Consider the following 20,516-nt stretch of genomic DNA (forward strand, 5'->3'; position numbering starts at 1 on the left):
AAGCAACATAAAATGTATCTGTAAATATATTAATTTTAAAATTAATAAAAATAAGTTTTAACATTCCAAAGCAATATAACTGTTGAAGATCACAGAGTATCATGCCACTGTAAAATGATCTTGACTGCTATCTTAGACGTAAGTGTAACATACTTCCGGTGTGCCACTTCCGGCCTACAACCAACCAGTCCGGTAGTTCTTAATACGGAACCCCAACTTATATCACCCTGCTGTTATAGACCGGAATGGGACTCGTTAAACCGAAAAGTGCTCGTCCCATGAGCTAGAATACGCCAAAGGAAGTGCGTGCCAAAGATGGTAGCGTACGTTATCATCAGAATGCCAAGAACAGCAGTAGCCGTATCGTCTTGTTAACGTCCTCGCCAGTGTCATATGAAACGGAGCGTTGACAAAGAGCCCAGTCGATATCTCAAACATCGTTATACTTGTAACATTTTTTCTCTCTCGCCACGATGATTTATAAAATAACAAATAAAAATAAATCAATAAATCAATATAAAATCAAAGCAGCTAAGCTTGGGTAAATGGTTTAAAACTTTTCTTGGCATAAAAATATAAATAAATTGAAATAAAAATATTATCACATTCAGTTGCAGTTATGTCGACGTTTGTCTTCTTTGTTATCATATCAGGACTAAACATTATCATGTTTCTAAATCGTCTGTTGTTGCCTCACAATAAAGTGGTGACCGGGTCAGACCGGATCTAGATATATCGTGTATTTCTAATAAGTCATCACAACGCCCCGAAGTCGGTTTCGTGAGCTTCTACTTCCGGAAGTTTTGGACGATATACCTCCTTTACTTCCATCACAGTTACTAGATAGCTAGATAACTGTGATGGACGGGAACACCGGTGTATACGCATATTATACCGCGGATAATATTGAGCGCTCGATTGATAGGTCCAGCCTCATCAACATATCAACCGTGACCTCACTTTTTGTTTTGCTTTTTGTTTGTTTTAAATGATCGCATGCTTTATTGGTGTAGGTAAATTCTCGGATAAAAACCTTGCCATTAACAGTCATCAGAGTAACAAGGCAGGCAACTTAATTATTAGACGCAATGTACGATTGAGTTGATGAGGCTTGACACAGATATACATGGTTTCTGCCAGCCGAGTTTAATTACAGATCCGGACGAGTAGCCTTGTTTATACTAAAGGTAGTCATGTAGTATAGGTCTAGGTTACATATGGCAAACAGATAACATTGATAATAGCTGTTTGATTATAATTAAAGAAAGACTTTTAGATATTTATAGACAAGATTGTATAGAACAAATTAGAACATCATCAAAAGGATTTTTTTATACATGGAAGTTGGTATACAGGGTTATTTAAGAAAATCGTTTATGAAAGGTTACTTAAAAGAAATAACAAAAATTCGGCTTTCAGCCCATAATTTAAATGTAGAGAAAGGTCGTTATCAAAATATTCCGCGACTTTTAAGAATCTGTACCGCTTGTGATATAGATGATGTCGAAGATGAATTTCATTTTATTCTTAAATGCCCCTGTTATTCTGATTTACGTGAGAAATTTTTAAAAAAGTACTATTGTAAAAAACCGAGCATGTTTAAATTAATTCAGTTATTTAACGGACAAAACACAAATGAATTAGCAAAATTGGCCAAATACATTAAAGCTGCAAATTCAAGAAGAGCTTTATTAACATAAGTAGTTATGCTCTCCGAGTGTTTTGTCTCGTCTGTGTATTTATTAGTATTTTCGATATTTGTCAATGTTATGAGAAAGTATATATATATATATATATATCATGTATATGTGTTACACTGATGAGTCGCAAGACTCAAAGTTAATAAAGAACTTGAACTTGAACTTGTTACTCGGCGCGTTATCTTGTTTGTTACATACAACGGAGTTTTAGCTCAGGACAAACTTTTAAATTGAGATTTACATTTCTCTGAAAACAGTACCTCACAGTTTAAATATTCCGAAATAGTTTGCATATGGAAATTTATAAATCAGTGGGGGCGTGTCAAATACTGAAGCTAACTGGTCCCCATCTTTCAGAAACAGAGCTCCACACAGGAAACTGGTGTAGAGCTTGTCTGTTTCTTTGTCCGGGACCCCTCCATACTTTCGCATCATTTGAATCGTGGCCCCAGTTTTTGGCAGCTTCGAGTTGCTCTTCTGTATATTGTGGTAAAAGCTTTTGCCGGTGTTGGGTTGACCCTTGCTCAGCTTGCTGAACTCCACAGAAATAGTGGAGTATATGAAGTACATTCCCCTATCGGACACCTGAATCTTTGTTCCATTGATGACCTTGATTCCCTCAGACACAAAAGACGTCACGAAGTCCGAATGATGTCTCCATCTCATTCTCGTAAGGTTACTCGCTAAAATAAAGACGAAGATTGAAAAGTTGTATGGTTTAATGTCTTACAATATTACCGTATATTACAAATAATGTGTTTTCGCTACTTCTAAATACCGATACTTCCGTTATTAAATTTACAGAAACGTCAAATTGAACACTTTTATTTCTTTATTTTTTTTTTACTTGAGATACAGTGGTACATTGTCAGTTTGATTTTCTTGAGATACAGTCGTACATGGTAAGTTTTATTTACCTGTGGTATGGTGGTACATGACCGGTTTTATTTACTAGAGATATCGTGGTACCTGTACATGGTCAGTTCAATTTAATTGAGATTTCGTGGTACATGGTCAGTTTTATTTATCTGTGATATCGTGGTTATTTACCTAAGATATCGTGGAACATGGCCAGGTTAATCTTCCTGTGGTATCATGGTACATGATCAGATTCATTTACCTGTGGTATCTTGGTACATGGTCAGTTTTATTTACCAAAGATCTCGTGGGCCATGGCCAGTTCTATTTATCTGTGATATCGTGGTACATGGTTAGTTGCATTTACCTGTGATATCAGGGAACATTGTCAGTTTTATTTACCTGTGGTATCAGTGTACATTGTCAGTTTTATTTACCTGTGGTATCAGTGTACATGGCCAGTTCTATTTACCTGTGGTATTGTGGTACATGGTTAGTTTGATTCACCTGTGATATCGTGGTACATGGTTAGTTGCATTTACCTGTGGTATCAGCGTACATGGCCAGTTCTATTTACCTGTGGTATTGTGGTACATGGTTAGTTTGATTTACCTGTGATATCGTGGTACATGGTTAGTTGCATTTACCTGTGGTATCAGTGTACATGGTCAGTTTTATTTACCTGTGGTATCAAGATGCAGATGAGCTGCTGAAGGCCGACTCTTCCACCAGGATAGATCCTCTTTAGTTTCTAACTTAAAATCGCGTGGCTTGTAATTCTGACCATCTGTCAATAAAACAATATAATGTGATGACATCCCCTTTTCTGGATGTTATTACAATGTATATTATGTGTACTAACACACATCGTGACGTCATAATGACGACAATCTGTAGGATATCACACACTTCAAGGTGGTATTTTTGAAATAGAAATAAAACAAGGCTAGTGGCCATAGAAAATATCTTTATATAAATGTAAGCATACAAAAAGTAATGCATTTTCTGCTATGAGATGAAAAGGAAATAAGTTCGTAGTCATAGAGGCGACTGATGTGGGGGCTTTAGCAGGCTCAGAGGCGACTGATGTGGGGCCTTAGCAGGCTCAGAGGCGACTGACGTGGGGCCTTAGCAGGCTAAGAGGCGACTGATGTGAGTCCTAAGAAAGATCAGAGGCGACTGACGTGGGGCCTTAGCAGGATCAGAGGCGACTGATGTGGGGCCTTAGCAGGAACAGAGGCGACTGATGTGGGGCCAAAGCAGGATCAGAGGCGACTAATGTTGGGGCTTAGCAGGATCAGAGGCGACTGATGTGGGGCCTTAACAGGATCAGAGGCGACTGATGTGGGGCCTTAACAGGATCAGAGGCGACTGATGTGGGGCCTTAGCAGGATCAAAGGCGACTGATGTGAGGCCTTAGCAGGATCAGAGGCGACTGATGTGGGGCCTAAGCAGGCTCAGAGGCGACTGACGTGGGGCCCTTAGCAGGCTCAGAGGCGACTGATGTGAGTCCTAAGAAAGATCAGAGGCGACTGAAGTGGGGCCTTAGCAGGCTCAGAGGCGACTGACGTGGGGCCCTAAGCAGGCCCAGAGGCGACTGACGGGGGGCCCTTAGCAGGCTCAGAGGGGACTGACGTGGGGCCTTAGGAGGATCAGAGGCGACGGACGTGGGGCCTTAGCAGGGTCAAAGGGGACTGATGTGAGTCCTAAGAAAGATCAGAGGCGCCTGACGTGGGGTCTTAGCAGGATCAGAGGCGACTGATGTGAGGCCTTAGCAGGATCAGAGGTGACTGAAATGGGGCCTTAGCAGGATCAGAGGCGACTGATGTGGGGGCCTTAGCAGGAACAGAGGCGACTGATGTGGGACCCTTAGCAGGAACAGAGGCGACTGATGTGGGGCCAAAGCAGGATCAGAGGCGACTGATGTGGGGCCTTAACAGGATCAGATGCGACTGATGTGGGGCCTTAGCAGGATCAGAGGCGACTGATGTGGCGCCTTAGCAGGATAAGAGGCGACTGATGTTGGGCCTTAGCAGGATCAGAGGTTGTCTGCACTGTCTTTTATTGGGATAATACTGAAAGGCAATTTTGATCTGTTGCCCCCATTTGAACACTTGGGATCTATATCTTGTCATTTTTGACTTTCCTTCTGTGTGAATCGCCTACCTAGAAATTTATCTTCATATGACCTTAGCTGGTGTGATAACAAAACCCCCAACCAAACATAAGAGGCTATGACGTAAGTTATGGATAAAAACAATCAATACAGTCTCGAGTCTATGACGAGACGCTATTTGGCTATTTTCGTTTTCATTGTCAATTCGCAAAACTGGTTATTCTGCTTTCATTTTGAACTAAACACACAACTGAAGCGGCGATTCTCAGTAAAGTACTGATATTGTAATTTAATAATTTACAGAATGCGGTGATGACGCACTTGTGTTTAATTTTTATATATATAGCCCCTACACACTCAATACAAATAGGTGACGAAACGGTATTGTTATATATCGGCTGAATTTACAAGCTTTCATTTTCACTATTGATGACAGAGGTAATTCTTTACAAACTCACTGCTCTCGTACATTGTAGTAGACATTTCCCTACAATTTAATTAAACGTATATATACATACTAAGATGGCTAACTATATAGACTCGTTGTTGAGATTTTTTCTTTTTATATCATTTCTTCGTCCGTAAGGGTAATTTTTTCTGCATGGATATATATATATATATAGAGCAAAGAAGTAATTCCAACAGTGTGGACAAGTTTAGGTTTAACCGTCTATATTACTTCTTTGACCAATATATATATATATAATTCTAATTGGCAATAACATATATGTTTTCTTTTTATACAAGTCGGTCAATCTGTTCGAGCGATAGATATTTTATCAACTTCCTGTAAATCTCTCGTAATTCTGCACCACTTTATATAATTTCTGAACTAGGTCAATTGTGTTCCCGCGTCGCTTAGAGATGTTTAACGATACGTAACGATACGTTGCGGTTATAAATATCTCAAGGTGCTGGAATGTGACCTTCTGGGTTCAATAGGTATATGTAAACACAAGACAGCAAGGGAGATAACTCATAAATATTGCATATTTACATAAGGGACATCACTCTATTGATCTTCAACATTCATCACTTTTTTTTTCTAATTTTTTTTTTCTAAATTTTGTTTTTTCACTTTTTTTTTAGAAATTTTTATTCTATATATATATATATATATATAAGTTATAGAAAAAATAAAATTAACGACCGACTAAAAAACTAGCTGCTTTCACCCTTCACAGGGCTCTTCAGGTTTATTCAAAAGAGAACAACGTCGTGACGTCACAATTACATGTCATCACACTACAATAGTAACGTGACGTCACGAAGTACACAAGATTGGTGGACAATTTGGCGTAAAATTTTATTGTGGCCTGTTGAGACTCGGTTTTAATATTTTTATTAGTTGGTCTTCTTTCGTTTCTCTTAAAATAGTGTCTGATGAAAATAGTTGATACAAAGGTAATACATTAAATTTATCTCCAGCACATTCATGAATATGTTTGTTAACATGAAGATTTCGTAAAGAATCAGTTCTAGTTTGTTGTCTATGTACAGTCATACGTGTTCTGAGTTCATTACCGGTTTGACCGATGTAAAAATCACCACATTTAGAACAAACGATTGCATAAATTACATTTTTTGATTTACAATTCATATTTACCTTCACAGTAAATTTCAAACCATTCTTGAAAATAAAAGTATTACACTCGATAATCATAGGACATGTAGCACATCTTGGTGTCTTACATTTGGATACTTTTGGTGTTACACAAGAATTATCAAACTTAGAACATGTCAACATACGTTTCAAGTTTTTAGGTTGGCGTCTACAGTGTAAAATAGCATGTTTATTAAAAATGTTTCTCATACGCCTGCTACTTTGCTTTAACTCTTCACATTTGTTCTTTATCACAGGAAACATATTACAATTCCGTGGATTGAAAGTAGAAACAAAAGGAACTAACTTTGATTCATCCTTTAGTTTTTGTAGACGGGAAGTAAAGGGTCCCTTTTCAATAGCTTTCTGTATACCATGTTCTATTATCTCAGTAGGATAACATTGAGCTTTAAGGTATTGCTTTAGTTGACTTAGTCTAGCAATTTGAGCTTGTTGGTCACTGACGATAGTGACAATCCGTGAGGCAAGATTAAATGGAATATTAACTTTAGTGTGTTTACTGTGGTTAGAGTAAAAATTTAGATAATTATGTGCATCTGTAGCTTTACAATATAAATCCGTTGTAATCTTATTTGAATCTAGTTGAACTAAAACATCTAAGAAAGGTAAAGACGTTTCGCTACACTCCATCGTATAACAAATAGAAGGATGTAAAGAATTCAATAGGTTTTGAAATTCATTTAAATCCTTATCAGAAGGCCATATAACAAAACAATCGTCAAGGAACCTTAAAAAATTATTTCTGATAAATTCAGTAAAGTTTTCCCCAAACTTTGTCTCAATCTTAGAATAAAGTGTTTCCTCTAAGTATCCTAAAACTAAGGTTGCATATGTAGGGGCAACTTTAGTTCCCATCGCTGTACCCTTAATCTGTTGAAAGTATTCTTGCTCAAAATAAAAAGAATTACGATTGAGGACAATGTCTAGAGCTTGCAGTATAAATTCATTACTAAAACGAGAATTAACTTTTTCTCGTTTTTTGATCAACCAATATTTAACAGCTTCAATACCAAGATCATGCGGTATATTAGTGTATAAACTAACAACATCAAAAGAAACAAGTTTAGCATTATGTGGGACCTGTTTAGATAAACGGCTCAGAAAATCAAAATCATCTTTGATATAACTGTTTACACTTGTGCATAAAGGTTTAAGAATGAGGTCTACAAGATGACTCAAACGTTGCGTTGCACTATTAGGGCCGCCTACTATGGGTCTAAACTTCAAATCCGTAGGATTTTCAACTTCAATATATGTACAGTTTTGTTCTTCTATAGCTTTACTTATAATAGAGCTTTTGTGGATTTTAGGCAAACCATAGAAATAACTAGTTTTATGCATAAAATTGACAAGATAATCTATCTCCTTTTCATGTAGGCATGCTTCATGTGTCCGTGTTAGCTCGTTGATTAATCTACGGGTTTCCGCATCGAAATCGTCACTTGCCGAAGCATAAAATTCAACATTACTAAGCATGTTATGTATGCATTCATAATAGAAATCTCTATTCATGACCACTACTGCATTTTTATTTTATTTTATTTTTAATTTTTAATTTTTAATTATTTTTAATTTTTATTTTATTTTGAGCAAGAATACTTTCAACAGATTAAGGGTACAGCAATGGGAACTAAAGTTGCCCCTACATATGCAACCTTAGTTTTAGGATACTTAGAGGAAACACTTTATTCTAAGATTGAGACAAAGTTTGGGGAAAACTTTACTGAATTTATCAGAAATAATTTTTTAAGGTTCCTTGACGATTGTTTTGTTATATGGCCTTCTGATAAGGATTTAAATGAATTTCAAAACCTATTGAATTCTTTACATCCTTCTATTTGTTATACGATGGAGTGTAGCGAAACGTCTTTACCTTTCTTAGATGTTTTAGTTCAACTAGATTCAAATAAGATTACAACGGATTTATATTGTAAAGCTACAGATGCACATAATTATCTAAATTTTTACTCTAACCACAGTAAACACACTAAAGTTAATATTCCATTTAATCTTGCCTCACGGATTGTCACTATCGTCAGTGACCAACAAGCTCAAATTGCTAGACTAAGTCAACTAAAGCAATACCTTAAAGCTCAATGTTATCCTACTGAGATAATAGAACATGGTATACAGAAAGCTATTGAAAAGGGACCCTTTACTTCCCGTCTACAAAAACTAAAGGATGAATCAAAGTTAGTTCCTTTTGTTTCTACTTTCAATCCACGGAATTGTAATATGTTTCCTGTGATAAAGAACAAATGTGAAGAGTTAAAGCAAAGTAGCAGGCGTATGAGAAACATTTTTAATAAACATGCTATTTTACACTGTAGACGCCAACCTAAAAACTTGAAACGTATGTTGACATGTTCTAAGTTTGATAATTCTTGTGTAACACCAAAAGTATCCAAATGTAAGACACCAAGATGTGCTACATGTCCTATGATTATCGAGTGTAATACTTTTATTTTCAAGAATGGTTTGAAATTTACTGTGAAGGTAAATATGAATTGTAAATCAAAAAATGTAATTTATGCAATCGTTTGTTCTAAATGTGGTGATTTTTACATCGGTCAAACCGGTAATGAACTCAGAACACGTATGACTGTACATAGACAACAAACTAGAACTGATTCTTTACGAAATCTTCATGTTAACAAACATATTCATGAATGTGCTGGAGATAAATTTAATGTATTACCTTTGTATCAACTATTTTCATCAGACACTATTTTAAGAGAAACGAAAGAAGACCAACTAATAAAAATATTAAAACCGAGTCTCAACAGGCCACAATAAAATTTTACGCCAAATTGTCCACCAATCTTGTGTACTTCGTGACGTCACGTTACTATTGTAGTGTGATGACATGTAATTGTGACGTCACGACGTTGTTCTCTTTTGAATAAACCTGAAGAGCCCTGTGAAGGGTGAAAGCAGCTAGTTTTTTAGTCGGTCGTTAATTTTATTTTTTCTATATTTACTTCCTTCACATGGACATTTAATCACTTTTTATTATATAAGTTATATATATATAACCATAATTGAATGAGCAAAACGAGAGAAAGCGAGAGAAGCCAATTACATATTAGTTATGTCTTTATAGATAAAATTATATATTTGTTATGTCTTTATAGATAAAATTATATATTTGTTATGTCTTTATAGATAAAATTATATATTTGTTATGTCTTTATAGATAAAAAAAAAGTTGCTGTGCTGTGCTTTCTCGGTCATTAGATGTTCTAGAACAACGATCACGCGCAGAAGAGAGACAGAAAATGTCCCGACTCGTATGATTGAGGGTTCGTGACCCAATAACTACGGGACATTGCAGGGATAAACACATTCTAATGCATTTTGTTATATTTGACGATGTAGTATAAATATTATCAACACATGTCTGCATAATTTGGTTGATTATATAACTCGGGATTGAGAAATGTTGAAGTGGATACTGCAAACCCTAACCTGTAATGCACGTACATATGTTGGCTATTTTTAGCGATGTCAACGAGAATGTTTAGGATTTAAAACTGTTACTACACTGACAATGCTAACTTACCATTGAATTCAGTATTGAACCGTCTTTCCTCCTTCAACATCTAAAACATACCAAAGTTCAATACTCTGTCATTTATACCCACAGTAATACATTGTACTTTTCATATGACATCCAGTAGAAATAGGCAAAATATCTCTTTTCCACAAACGCCAACAACGTTCGATATGTTATGAATCATTAAAATACACCATTGTTTTTATTTGTATGTCTTGTAGTACTGACAATTTCCGTCTGCATTGCGTCTCTGAAAATATTTTATATTTGTTAAACAACAGTATGAAACAAGTCATGAACATATATTGAACGGTTCTGATGGTATTGACCTTGAACAAAACACTTTAATCAAATCGATAATCTATCGTTCTAACCAACTGATTCATGGTCAAAGGAAGTGTCATTGCCGTGTTGCACTACAGTTATATACGAAACCCAATACTTGCTGGACACATTATGTATTTACATTTGACAGCGATAAGATACGTTTCCTGGGGGTCTTGTTAGCGACGGATGTTCTTTCGCTTTCTCTTTATGATTTGTGGGAATTTTCCAATATGACGCTTGACGCGTTTTAGTATTACTGTGCTTAGGTGTCGCATTCCATATGACGTGTCCATAATATTTAGTGGCTTTCAGTAATGTAAACATCCTATTATATCAATTACAGGGCTATATTTACATGCATGCTTTGATTTTAAAATTATTCTATTAGGTATTTGACATTTTAATGTATTTAAAATTTTAAACATGAATCGACAGGCTAGCACATGTCACTTATTTTGCTAGGACGTGGAAATTTTCAGAAACGACAGCTGTTTGATATAAAGAACTAGTGTCACGTTAAATCCATATTTATAATCATGCTTTGTTATTACAAAAAACGCAGGAGGTGCTTGGTTTGCTTGATTGAAGTACTAAGTGTTTTGTTGCTAGCAAAACACCTTTGGCACAACTAGTTATGTTACAAGGTACATGTATTAACAACAAAACGTTTGAAACTAATTGTTTATGTTTTATCAATTATCAACCTTTGTTACAAAACACATCTCTGTTGCAAACAAGTTATGTAATTGAGTCCTATTATATTGAAACATGTTATATCATAATTATATATATTGTTCTAACGAATTATGTTTAACACATAATTCTTAAGAAATAACAAATCGAAGCTTTATTCACAGGTATCAAATATTATTTGTATTTCCAATCAAAACTAGCTCAAATGTTTATTATAATAACACACCCACACTTTGTCCTATGTCTTTGTGTGTAACTACCGCGTAGTGATTTTCTCCTACACAACAGTGGTTTCTCGTAGCTAATCTAACCTCATGGTTTTCCAATTCATTCTAACACATATATTTTTAACCGATATTAACCAGGAAGAGTGGATTTTCGGGGAAATTTGTACGATACCGGATGTTGATTCACCAGAATAACGAGTGCCATTAAAAAAATCTAACTACCCGATTGGTCACATGACCATTTGACCTTGACGCAAACAACAACGTTTGCAATTGAAATAAAATGTATCTTTTAAAATTAAAGCATCGTTCTGTTTTCAGTGTTCTGTATGATAAAAACCATTCAAGTGATTGCTGTAGTTTGTAAAATAGTATGATAATTAATATAGGTCGAATTTTGCTTCGCTTCTAAGCAGGATACAAGCTCACTATACAAGGTCAATGTTGTACAAGGTCACTGAACAAGGTCAATGTTGTACAAGGTCACTGTACAAGGTCAGTATTGTTCAAAATCAGTGTACAAGGTCAGGATTGATATACCTATAGTTGGTAGATTACACCTGTCTCTTGGTTTGTTTATTTTGTATTATAAACAAAGTCTCAGTGTCATTGTCTAAACGATGTGTAGCAATACATCATATGCGACAATTGGCGGGCTCATAGATACATGTACATGTAACTGTTGCATTTATCTGTAATATAAATATACACACTTTCTACTGATTAAATTAATGTTATCGGTTAGGCAAAGGGCCGGATTAACTCTGAAATATTACAAATTATACTGTCCGCATAACTCTATAACGTATTTACTGATATGCAGATTTAATTAACATTTATTCCCATTTCTTCGCATTCTGACTTGGAGAGGACATGTTTTACACAATCTGATCACTGGCCACTTATAATAACAATATTGATATCTCTCGAATAATGAGCGTGTTATTGCAAGTTTTATATATTATTTTTTCTATATTCTATTTTAATAAACTCTTAGATAGATAGATTATGTCTATACATATCGGAGTAAGGTATTAAACTGAGACCTTTTGACCCTACTTTGTTTAATTATTGGTTAAAAAAGAAATCTGTTTACAGCTTTTAATACCTTATGATTACGATTCTTAAGGCTTGGTTTACACACATACATACAAGTACGTGTATGTGAAATACTAACATAATATATTTGGACAATTTCCATGTTTGATAGCTCGGTCGTTGTATTAAGATATGAAATTCTACTTAAATATAATTAATATCATTCCTATATACAGGATAATAACAAAACAGTGTCGATTTCCTACACGTAGCTCACCTACTGCCCTTATTAGTTCCGACAGACCCTGATACTCGCGTCCGCCAACACACAGTGCAAACGTTGCAGACACCTTATATCCTAATTAGTAATTACATAGCTTTTAACTTTTTTTACTATCAAGGAGAATGTATGATTTAATGACACACTGTACTTTGTTCCCTCTGGGCCCCAACATACTGTATGTAAAGGGATTACAAGTTATCTTAGAGGCTACCGTGTACAACACTTCAATAACAATTACAATGACACTTGTATGCTTCGGTGTACTTTGAAAATATAAATGTTACATATTAAACTCGAGGAAAACTTACAAGTTTAACAGCTCGCTGTATGTCGGTGTTGTTGTAACAACACAGGTGTTTGCCGGACTGTGTCTTCACTCTGTAGTCGAACAAGGCGGTCTCCTCCTGACAAGGGATACAGAGATCCTCGGACAGTAACAGACTGTCTAGGTCCGGTTCACCGTGCTCTACCACCTGGCTGTAGACATGGAGGAACACCAGACTAGACAGGGCCAGTATATTGGCCACCACGGTTAATATGAAGCCATTCTTCCATACTTTATCAAAGCGCTGATCGGCTGGCTTGTCGCGATTTGCTCCTAACATATCAGCGTATTCGTTTTCGAGGGCCGCCATATTGATATGAACGCTGGTACAGTCCTACTTTCGGTTTGAACTGGGTAATTCCATAATATGGCTTCCTAGCAGTTTAAACAATGTAACACTATGTATATAATAACAATATTTCAGTTACGGTATATTGCATGTGCTTTTGAAAATGTTATGTGAAGCTATGTCTGCCTTATAGGCTCATTTATCGAAGCGAAAAAAGTTAAATAATAACAGAGCAGGAATTTAGGGGGGTTTTGAAAAAACCCCACTGATTTCTTCTTCCTATGAAACGGTTTTGTCGATTTTATTACAAAGTAACTTAAAAAAGAAAATTTTCATGAACGAATTAAAAACAGCCCATCTGTACTTCGGAAATTATGTAATGTTTTGTTTCTATCAGTTTCAATTTCAGTTTCCGTTGTGATTCGATTGGACAAAGCTGATCAAAGCCCAGTGTTAAACGACAAAAAACAAATCTATCATCTTGCATATTTCCAAAAGTACTGATATTTAGAAATAAATAGGCCTGTATACTGCGTTAACCTAACCAGGCTTTTATAACCTGGTGTTTAGATACCATACAACAGCAACAACAGTGACGTGGATATCTTATCACTATTAGTCCATATTGTCCCACATATACTCGTCTAGTAACAGTGTATTGTTTATAGTATTGATTGTAATAGGCAGCTTAAGTTCTTATTTATTAAGAAATGTTATAATAATGAAATTATTTTCATATATTTACATGTAAAAATAAGTTTGTTAATCGGGTGGTCAGGTGATGCAGTGGATAGAGCACTTGCCTTTCACCAAGTCGGCCGGGGTTCGATTCCCCGATCGGACGTGAAAAGGTATTGGGTCACCTGCCAGACCAAGTGGGTTTATCCGGATACTCCGATTTCCTCCCACAACAAGACCCCCGCGCGCTAACATCCGGGCCGCTGAAGGTCACACAAACACACGTCAGATTTGGTATCAGTTTCATGTTGACATCACCATTTTGTTAGTAAACGTTTAATTTAGTAGTTATTCTAATCATTTTGAATTGTTCAGGTATATCAAAGTCGTTCATGTGATTGCATGCCCTATACTTTAACAGATAATGTATACCAGTATCAAGTGACATGTATGAACTAGATCATATACAGGGACATGGCCACATGTTTGTTTAACTTAGGAATCTTTTAGGGAAAACCTGGTGTTATGTTTCCGAAAAAAATATCTGCAAAATTGAATTCATATAACCAAATAATTTGGTGCCTTCAAAAGCACTGGTTCACGTTTGGAGAGCAGTTAGTTGCTTGGAAGTTGATAAAATAAATATTATTATACAACACCCATCAAAATCGAGTAGTTGAAAGAATTCCACTGGTTCCACCCTTATAACTAATGGTATTTTGATTAATAACAATTAGATGAGTGATCGCCTTATTAAGTCATATCATTAGTGTCAGTCTATGCAAAAGTTAATTAATGTGATTATAAAACAATGATAACGATCCGTTCGTCCTTTTCCTATTTATATCTTGTGTAATCATTTTTAAAGAATGTCGAGTGCAATAAAAATGCTTTTGAGCTTCACAAGATTTCCTTAATTGATTTTGTGTATTGCAATCTTTGAAGTCTGACGTTTGTTTCTAAAAATATATTTCACATAACGTATACTTATACACAATATTAGGTCATACTCTTTATTTAACCGCCAAGGTTTTGCATTTTTGCTATGTAATAAGTAAACCTTGTGTTACCATGTACAGTATTACTCTGTCATATTTTTCTATGAGTGCGCACTTAAGTATTTGAGATTGCAGTCATAAGTGTTATGGTTTGATAGTGTTTATTTATAACCCAAATATTTGATTCATTATACAGTTTCCTCAAAATTATATTATGTCGTTTTTTGTGTGAGTATTCTTGATGTGTTTTGATACAAAGTTCCTTTAGATATTAATTCCTCTTTGTACAATTCTACCCTTGTTTCTTTTTTAGGTCATAACTTGCATTCGACGTAGATTTACATGACAGTTTAAAGCGGTTTGCTTCTAACATATCAGTGTATTCGCTCTCGGGGCCGCCATATTGATATAATGCAGCTACATAGTCCTACTTTCGGTTTGAACTGGACTTTTTCATAATATGACTTCCTTTATGTTGTTATGACTCAGAGGGTAACGATTTAACAATGTAACAAATGTATATATTAACAATATTTTAGTTACGGTGTATTGCATGTGCTTTTGAAAATATTATATGAGGTTATGTCTTATAAGCTCATTTATCGAAGTGAAAAAGTTAAAAAATAAACAGCAGGAATTTAAGGAGATTTGAAAAATAACCACTGATTTCTTCTTCCTATGAAACGGTTCTGTCGATTTTATTATAAAGTAACTTAAAAACGAAAATGTTTATAAACGAATTTAAAACAGCCAATCTGTACTTCTGAAATTATGTAATGTTTTGTTTCTGTCAGTTACACTTTCAGTTTCCGTTGTGATTCGATTGGACAAAGCTGATCAAAGCCCAGTGATTAACGACAAAATACAAATCTATCATCTTGCATATTTCCAAAAAGTACTTATTTTTAGAAATAAATAGGCCTGTATATGGATCCAAAGATAATCTGTTAAATAATGCGTTAACCTAACCAGGCTTTTATAACCTTTTGATCTCCATACAACCACAACAGTGAAGTGGAAATACTGCCCTACGTATATATGTCTAATAACAGTGTATTTAGTATAGTTTGATTGTAATTAGCAATTTTAGTTTTATTTATTTGGAAACGTTATAATAATGAAACTATGAATGATATTGAGGCATCAATTACGTGCATTATGAGTTCTGTGCAAGTAAAACAGGTAAGTAAAGTAGATGTATATTCTCTAAAGTACAACGTTATGTTAGGTAGAATTAATAACAGAATACATTAATACATAGACGTGTAAAGTGGGTCGACAAGGAACACTTCACCCCTGGAAGGTAAACACACACGTCAGGTTTGGTATCAGTTTCATAATGAAATCACCATTTTATTTAGTAAACGTTTAATTTAGTAGAAATGATAATCATTTTGAATTGTTCAAGTATATCAAAATGGTTCGTGTGTTTGCATGCCCTATATTTATACAGATAATTGATACCAGTATCAAGTGACATGTATGAACTAGATCATATACAGGGACATGGCCACATATTTGTTTAACTTATGAATGCTATAGGGAACATCTGGTGATATGTTTCCGAAAAAAATAACCTGTCAAATTGGATTCATGTAACCAGAGACGTATAATACACTATACGTCTCTAATGCAACCAAGTTTGATACTTTCAAAAGCCTTGGTTCAGGTTTGGAGAGCAGGTAGTTGCTTGGAAGTTGATAAAATAAATATTATCATGCCACACCCATCAACATTTTGCAATTTAAGGAATTTCATTGATACTACACTTATAACTGATAGTATTTTAATTGATAACAATTAGGTGAGTGATCGCCTTACATTGCATTGCTGTCAGTCTATGATTTGTTTTTAATGTGATTATAAAACAATGATAACCACCCGTTTGTCCTTGTCCTATCTATATCAGATGTAAGCATTCTTAAAGAATGTCGTGTGCAATTAAAATGTTTTTGAGCTTCACAAAACTTCCTTTATTTTGTGTATTACAATAAGGTATGTAAGTCTAAAGTCTGACGTTTGTTCCTAATTAAATTTTTCGCATAAGGTATATAAATACACAACATTATGTCATATCCTTGGTTTAAGTTATTTCACTATCGCTATGTAATAAGTAAACCTTTTGATCCAATTTTTGTTCTATGACTGCGCACTTCAGGATTTGAGATTGCAGCCATAATTGTAATGGTGTATATTTATAACCCAAAGAGCTGATTCATTATCCAATTCTCTCAAAATTATATTATGTCGTTTTTTTGTGTGTGAGCAATCTAGTGTACTTGCTTTGAACTTCCTCTTTGTACAATTCTACCCGGGTTCTCGTTTTCAGGTCATAACTTGTATTTGACGTAGATTTACATGGTGTGTGTCGTTTATGAAACATAGGACTCTTTAAGTCGTACTTTTTCAAGGGTCTCCTTTTACATGTGTTCCTTTGTCCATTATTTGCCCTAGTTTTATCGATTTTCAGTTCGAACTGCGGTTTTGTTGCTACTTTGGTTCCTTTAGTAATGTTACTGTGTTCTATATTTTTCTTGTATATATTTGAGAAGCATGGTCATTTATAAAACTTGTGAAATGTTAAAGCATGAAATAGAAACAAGAAAAATTAAACAGGATATTTTTTAAACGGGTGCAAAACAACGGTCTTACAAAAGGAACCATATTTCTGCTTAACGTTAAAATATGATGGCCACAAAATATAGTTGGTCCTAAAACATATGAACATTTTACAATAGATATGTACAAAAAGCTACATTTATTTCAAATACACGTCACTTGTTATTAGAATTTCAAATATTACAGAATATTCGGCTTTCACCAAGACGGTTAGGGTTCGAATCCCCAGCCAAATGAGAAAATACGTTTGGTCACATTCCTGACCACGTGGGGTTTAACCGGGTACTCCGGGTTCTTTTCACATCAAGACCTCCTGCGCGCCTCCATCCGAGCAATCAAGAGTGATAACCATAAATTGATTAAACATGTTTTATAAATGTATCAAATAAAGTTCATCATTCTTTGCATCAAAACTGTGTAAAGTTACATGTACATCAATAACGACACTATTCAAAATATCATACTTGACACATTTATTGCCAGCGGAAACAATGGTGGTTAGATTACAAGTATTCATATCCATTTTTGTAACCAAAGACTAGGAAATAATAATAGTTATACATAACCCGTCGCTTAAAAATCACCTTACACATTACAAAAAATGTCTTTAAGTGTATGTGAATGACTTATGACTGACTTATTATCATCAGGCAATGGTGTCTCAGATGTCCGTGAAACTGTTCCAATTTAAATACAATCTCTTATGTAACTGCACGATTATCTAATCGTCATTTATAGAATACTCAGAATAGGAATATTACATGAATGACGATGTACTTATGATTAGATTAACAACTGCTTGCCAACATTGGTGGATTTCAAATGTTTATGACACTACTTAGGAATAATTAATCATAAAGAAAAAAATTAACAAACAAAATCATTCGATATTTGATTAACTATTATATTACAATAGTAAGAACAATTTAGAAGCATTTTAGCAAAAGAATGCCTTCCCCCTCGTCAAAACCCCCCCAAAAAAACGACGACAACAGTTTCACACATGTCATGATTTTATTGGATACGAAATCATTCATACATCAATCATTAAAATACAGAAAAAACGACACTCTGATGTAAGAAGTAAAGACAAAACATCATTTGTGAACTTTTGACATTACTATACTTGCAGGATATTTTACATCTGACAATTACCCGAACTGGATTGACTTACAACGTGATTTGTACATTTGATTACTTTAATGAAAAACACTATGACGACTGGGCAGTTAACGTTATCATATACGAAGATGATGGTTATAAAAACTTTGTATTGTCACTATTTTAACCAGTCAAAGTATGTGATTCATAAGCCCATATATCTGAGGAGGGATCATGACGTTATGTAAGTATGACGTCACAACAAGTGTATATATCATAATTCATAATTGTTATGAATGTCATATAGTGGCATTACCATTCTGTGACAAACGTTGTATGACGGTTACTAGAATATCCTTTGTTTGTTTTATAGAAACATTGTAAACAAAAGGTGTTAAAACACAATAAATCGACCACTTTGTGTAACTACATCATGGTGAAGACCAAATCGACATGGCCCCAGTATTACAATCAAGTCTTATCTAACTCAAGCTTTGTTGTATCAGATCAAACTCATTGTAAAACTGGGGCCTTATCTGACTTGAAAAACTCCCCACGTGTTTGCTGCTCGCAGACCGTAAATAAAGGACGTATTGGATATCGCTGGGGAAACACGGTCTCCTTCATTCAAATACATAAACTCAAAGAAGGAGCTGGTATAAATCGACTGACTCCGAGCTGACACGACGATATTCCGCTCAAATAAAACCTTGTTCCGATTTCCTGAAGATGTCTCCAGATGGACTCTATGTACGATTTCGATCTTGTCAATATTACGTTGATGCGGGCTTTGTAACGTAAATAGGTTATACATTCCATACATTCCATTGCCCATAATGGTGACCGATCCGTCACTTTGCTCTCGACGACTATAGATATCTGGTCTCCACCTCAATGGAACCTCATTACAGTCGGAAGTGGTGAAATGGTCAGCAATGGCGCGTGTCCAATTTTCCAGTGGTTTTTCGTTGTTTCCTCTAGTGTCATATTGCCGTTTCACACCGTACAACTGCGTATAAAGTAAACCATTTTATGAAATATCAAGTAAACCTGAAATAAATATTAACTAAAAAAAATTAGAAATAGGACTTGAGGTATCAAAACGCAGCAAGAAAATCTTAAGAATCACAAAACTACATCGCAAAAGGACATGAAGAATGATCAGAACAAAAGGAAATACATCCCAAACGGACAAAGGTCACTTTAATTTCACAAAAAACCCGCTTATAGTTAAATTTGATTTTACCAGATTCTCAATAATTTGCTACAGACTCATCTCAGAGGAAAAGCATAATCTGCTTCCTATGTATGTACGTACCAGCTTCAGCAGTGTTATAAAGTAGTCGCGTCCTATCACTGGACATAGTGACGTTTGGTTACAGTCTTCCCAGGTCACAGATGATTGATGTGAGCTGTAGCCGTAGACATCTGCCGAGTCGCTACGGACATTGCTGCCCCGAAGAGCAATGACAGATTGTACTGTAAATGCCGTAATCCAGACTTCTACTATAAGCATCAATACCGCGACACCAGTTCCTACCATAAGCAGGTTTGGTCGTGTCCGATGTATCGTAACATCACCTTGAAGTCTTGTTTGAGCTTCCCGACTTTGCATTAGTGGGACATGTACCTGAAAATTGTAGTTCTTTTCCATATTTCCTATATATTTACAATAGCTGCACTCCGCTCAGACATTCAGAAAATATGTAAACGTCCACAAAAGGAAAGTAGACCATGTTCTTCAAACTATAGATAAAACTTCCTCATTTAGATCTTCGTTCAGGAAAACGAAAGTGAAACCAAAATAATATATTCTAAAATTCAAACAAGACCCGTACTCTTTTTTTAGACTGTTGCTTTAAAATTTTCAGCACTGTAAAATGCATGTTTTTATTTCGAAAACGTGAATCATTGTTGATAAGTGGTATATGACATAACATGTTTACCAGCGTTTATATTTGACTGATTAGGGTATCGTGCTCATCGCCTCCAGCATGGGATTTTTAGTTATTACAGGAGGCAAATACACCAGCATACATATCATACCACAGACACATCATACCACAGACATATCATACCACAGC

At 35.2% G+C, this 20,516-nt stretch overlaps 2 protein-coding genes across 2 annotated transcripts; both read right to left on the bottom strand.

Annotated features, from left to right (window-relative positions):
- Nucleotides 1–1,867: 1,867 nt before the first annotated feature.
- LOC110467351 lies at nucleotides 1,868–13,196 on the bottom strand. The gene is made up of 4 exons (XM_021524468.1): nucleotides 12,731–13,196; nucleotides 9,861–9,900; nucleotides 3,241–3,345; nucleotides 1,868–2,383 (listed from the first exon to the last, which is right to left on the bottom strand). Exons 1-4 carry the CDS (start codon nucleotides 13,055–13,057, stop codon nucleotides 1,962–1,964), a joined length of 894 nt encoding a protein of 297 aa, XP_021380143.1. The 5' UTR covers nucleotides 13,058–13,196; the 3' UTR covers nucleotides 1,868–1,961.
- A 5,130-nt stretch (nucleotides 13,197–18,326) lies between these two features.
- LOC110467232 lies at nucleotides 18,327–20,286 on the bottom strand. Its single transcript, XM_021524253.1, has 2 exons — nucleotides 19,751–20,286; nucleotides 18,327–19,441 (listed from the first exon to the last, which is right to left on the bottom strand). Exons 1-2 carry the CDS (start codon nucleotides 20,084–20,086, stop codon nucleotides 18,965–18,967), a joined length of 813 nt encoding a protein of 270 aa, XP_021379928.1. The 5' UTR covers nucleotides 20,087–20,286; the 3' UTR covers nucleotides 18,327–18,964.
- Between the last annotated feature and the right edge of the window lie 230 nt (nucleotides 20,287–20,516).

Source organism: Mizuhopecten yessoensis, unplaced genomic scaffold (assembly GCF_002113885.1).
Source record: "Mizuhopecten yessoensis strain PY_sf001 unplaced genomic scaffold, ASM211388v2 scaffold1741, whole genome shotgun sequence".
In the NCBI taxonomy this organism is placed as follows: Eukaryota; Metazoa; Mollusca; class Bivalvia; order Pectinida; family Pectinidae; genus Mizuhopecten; species Mizuhopecten yessoensis.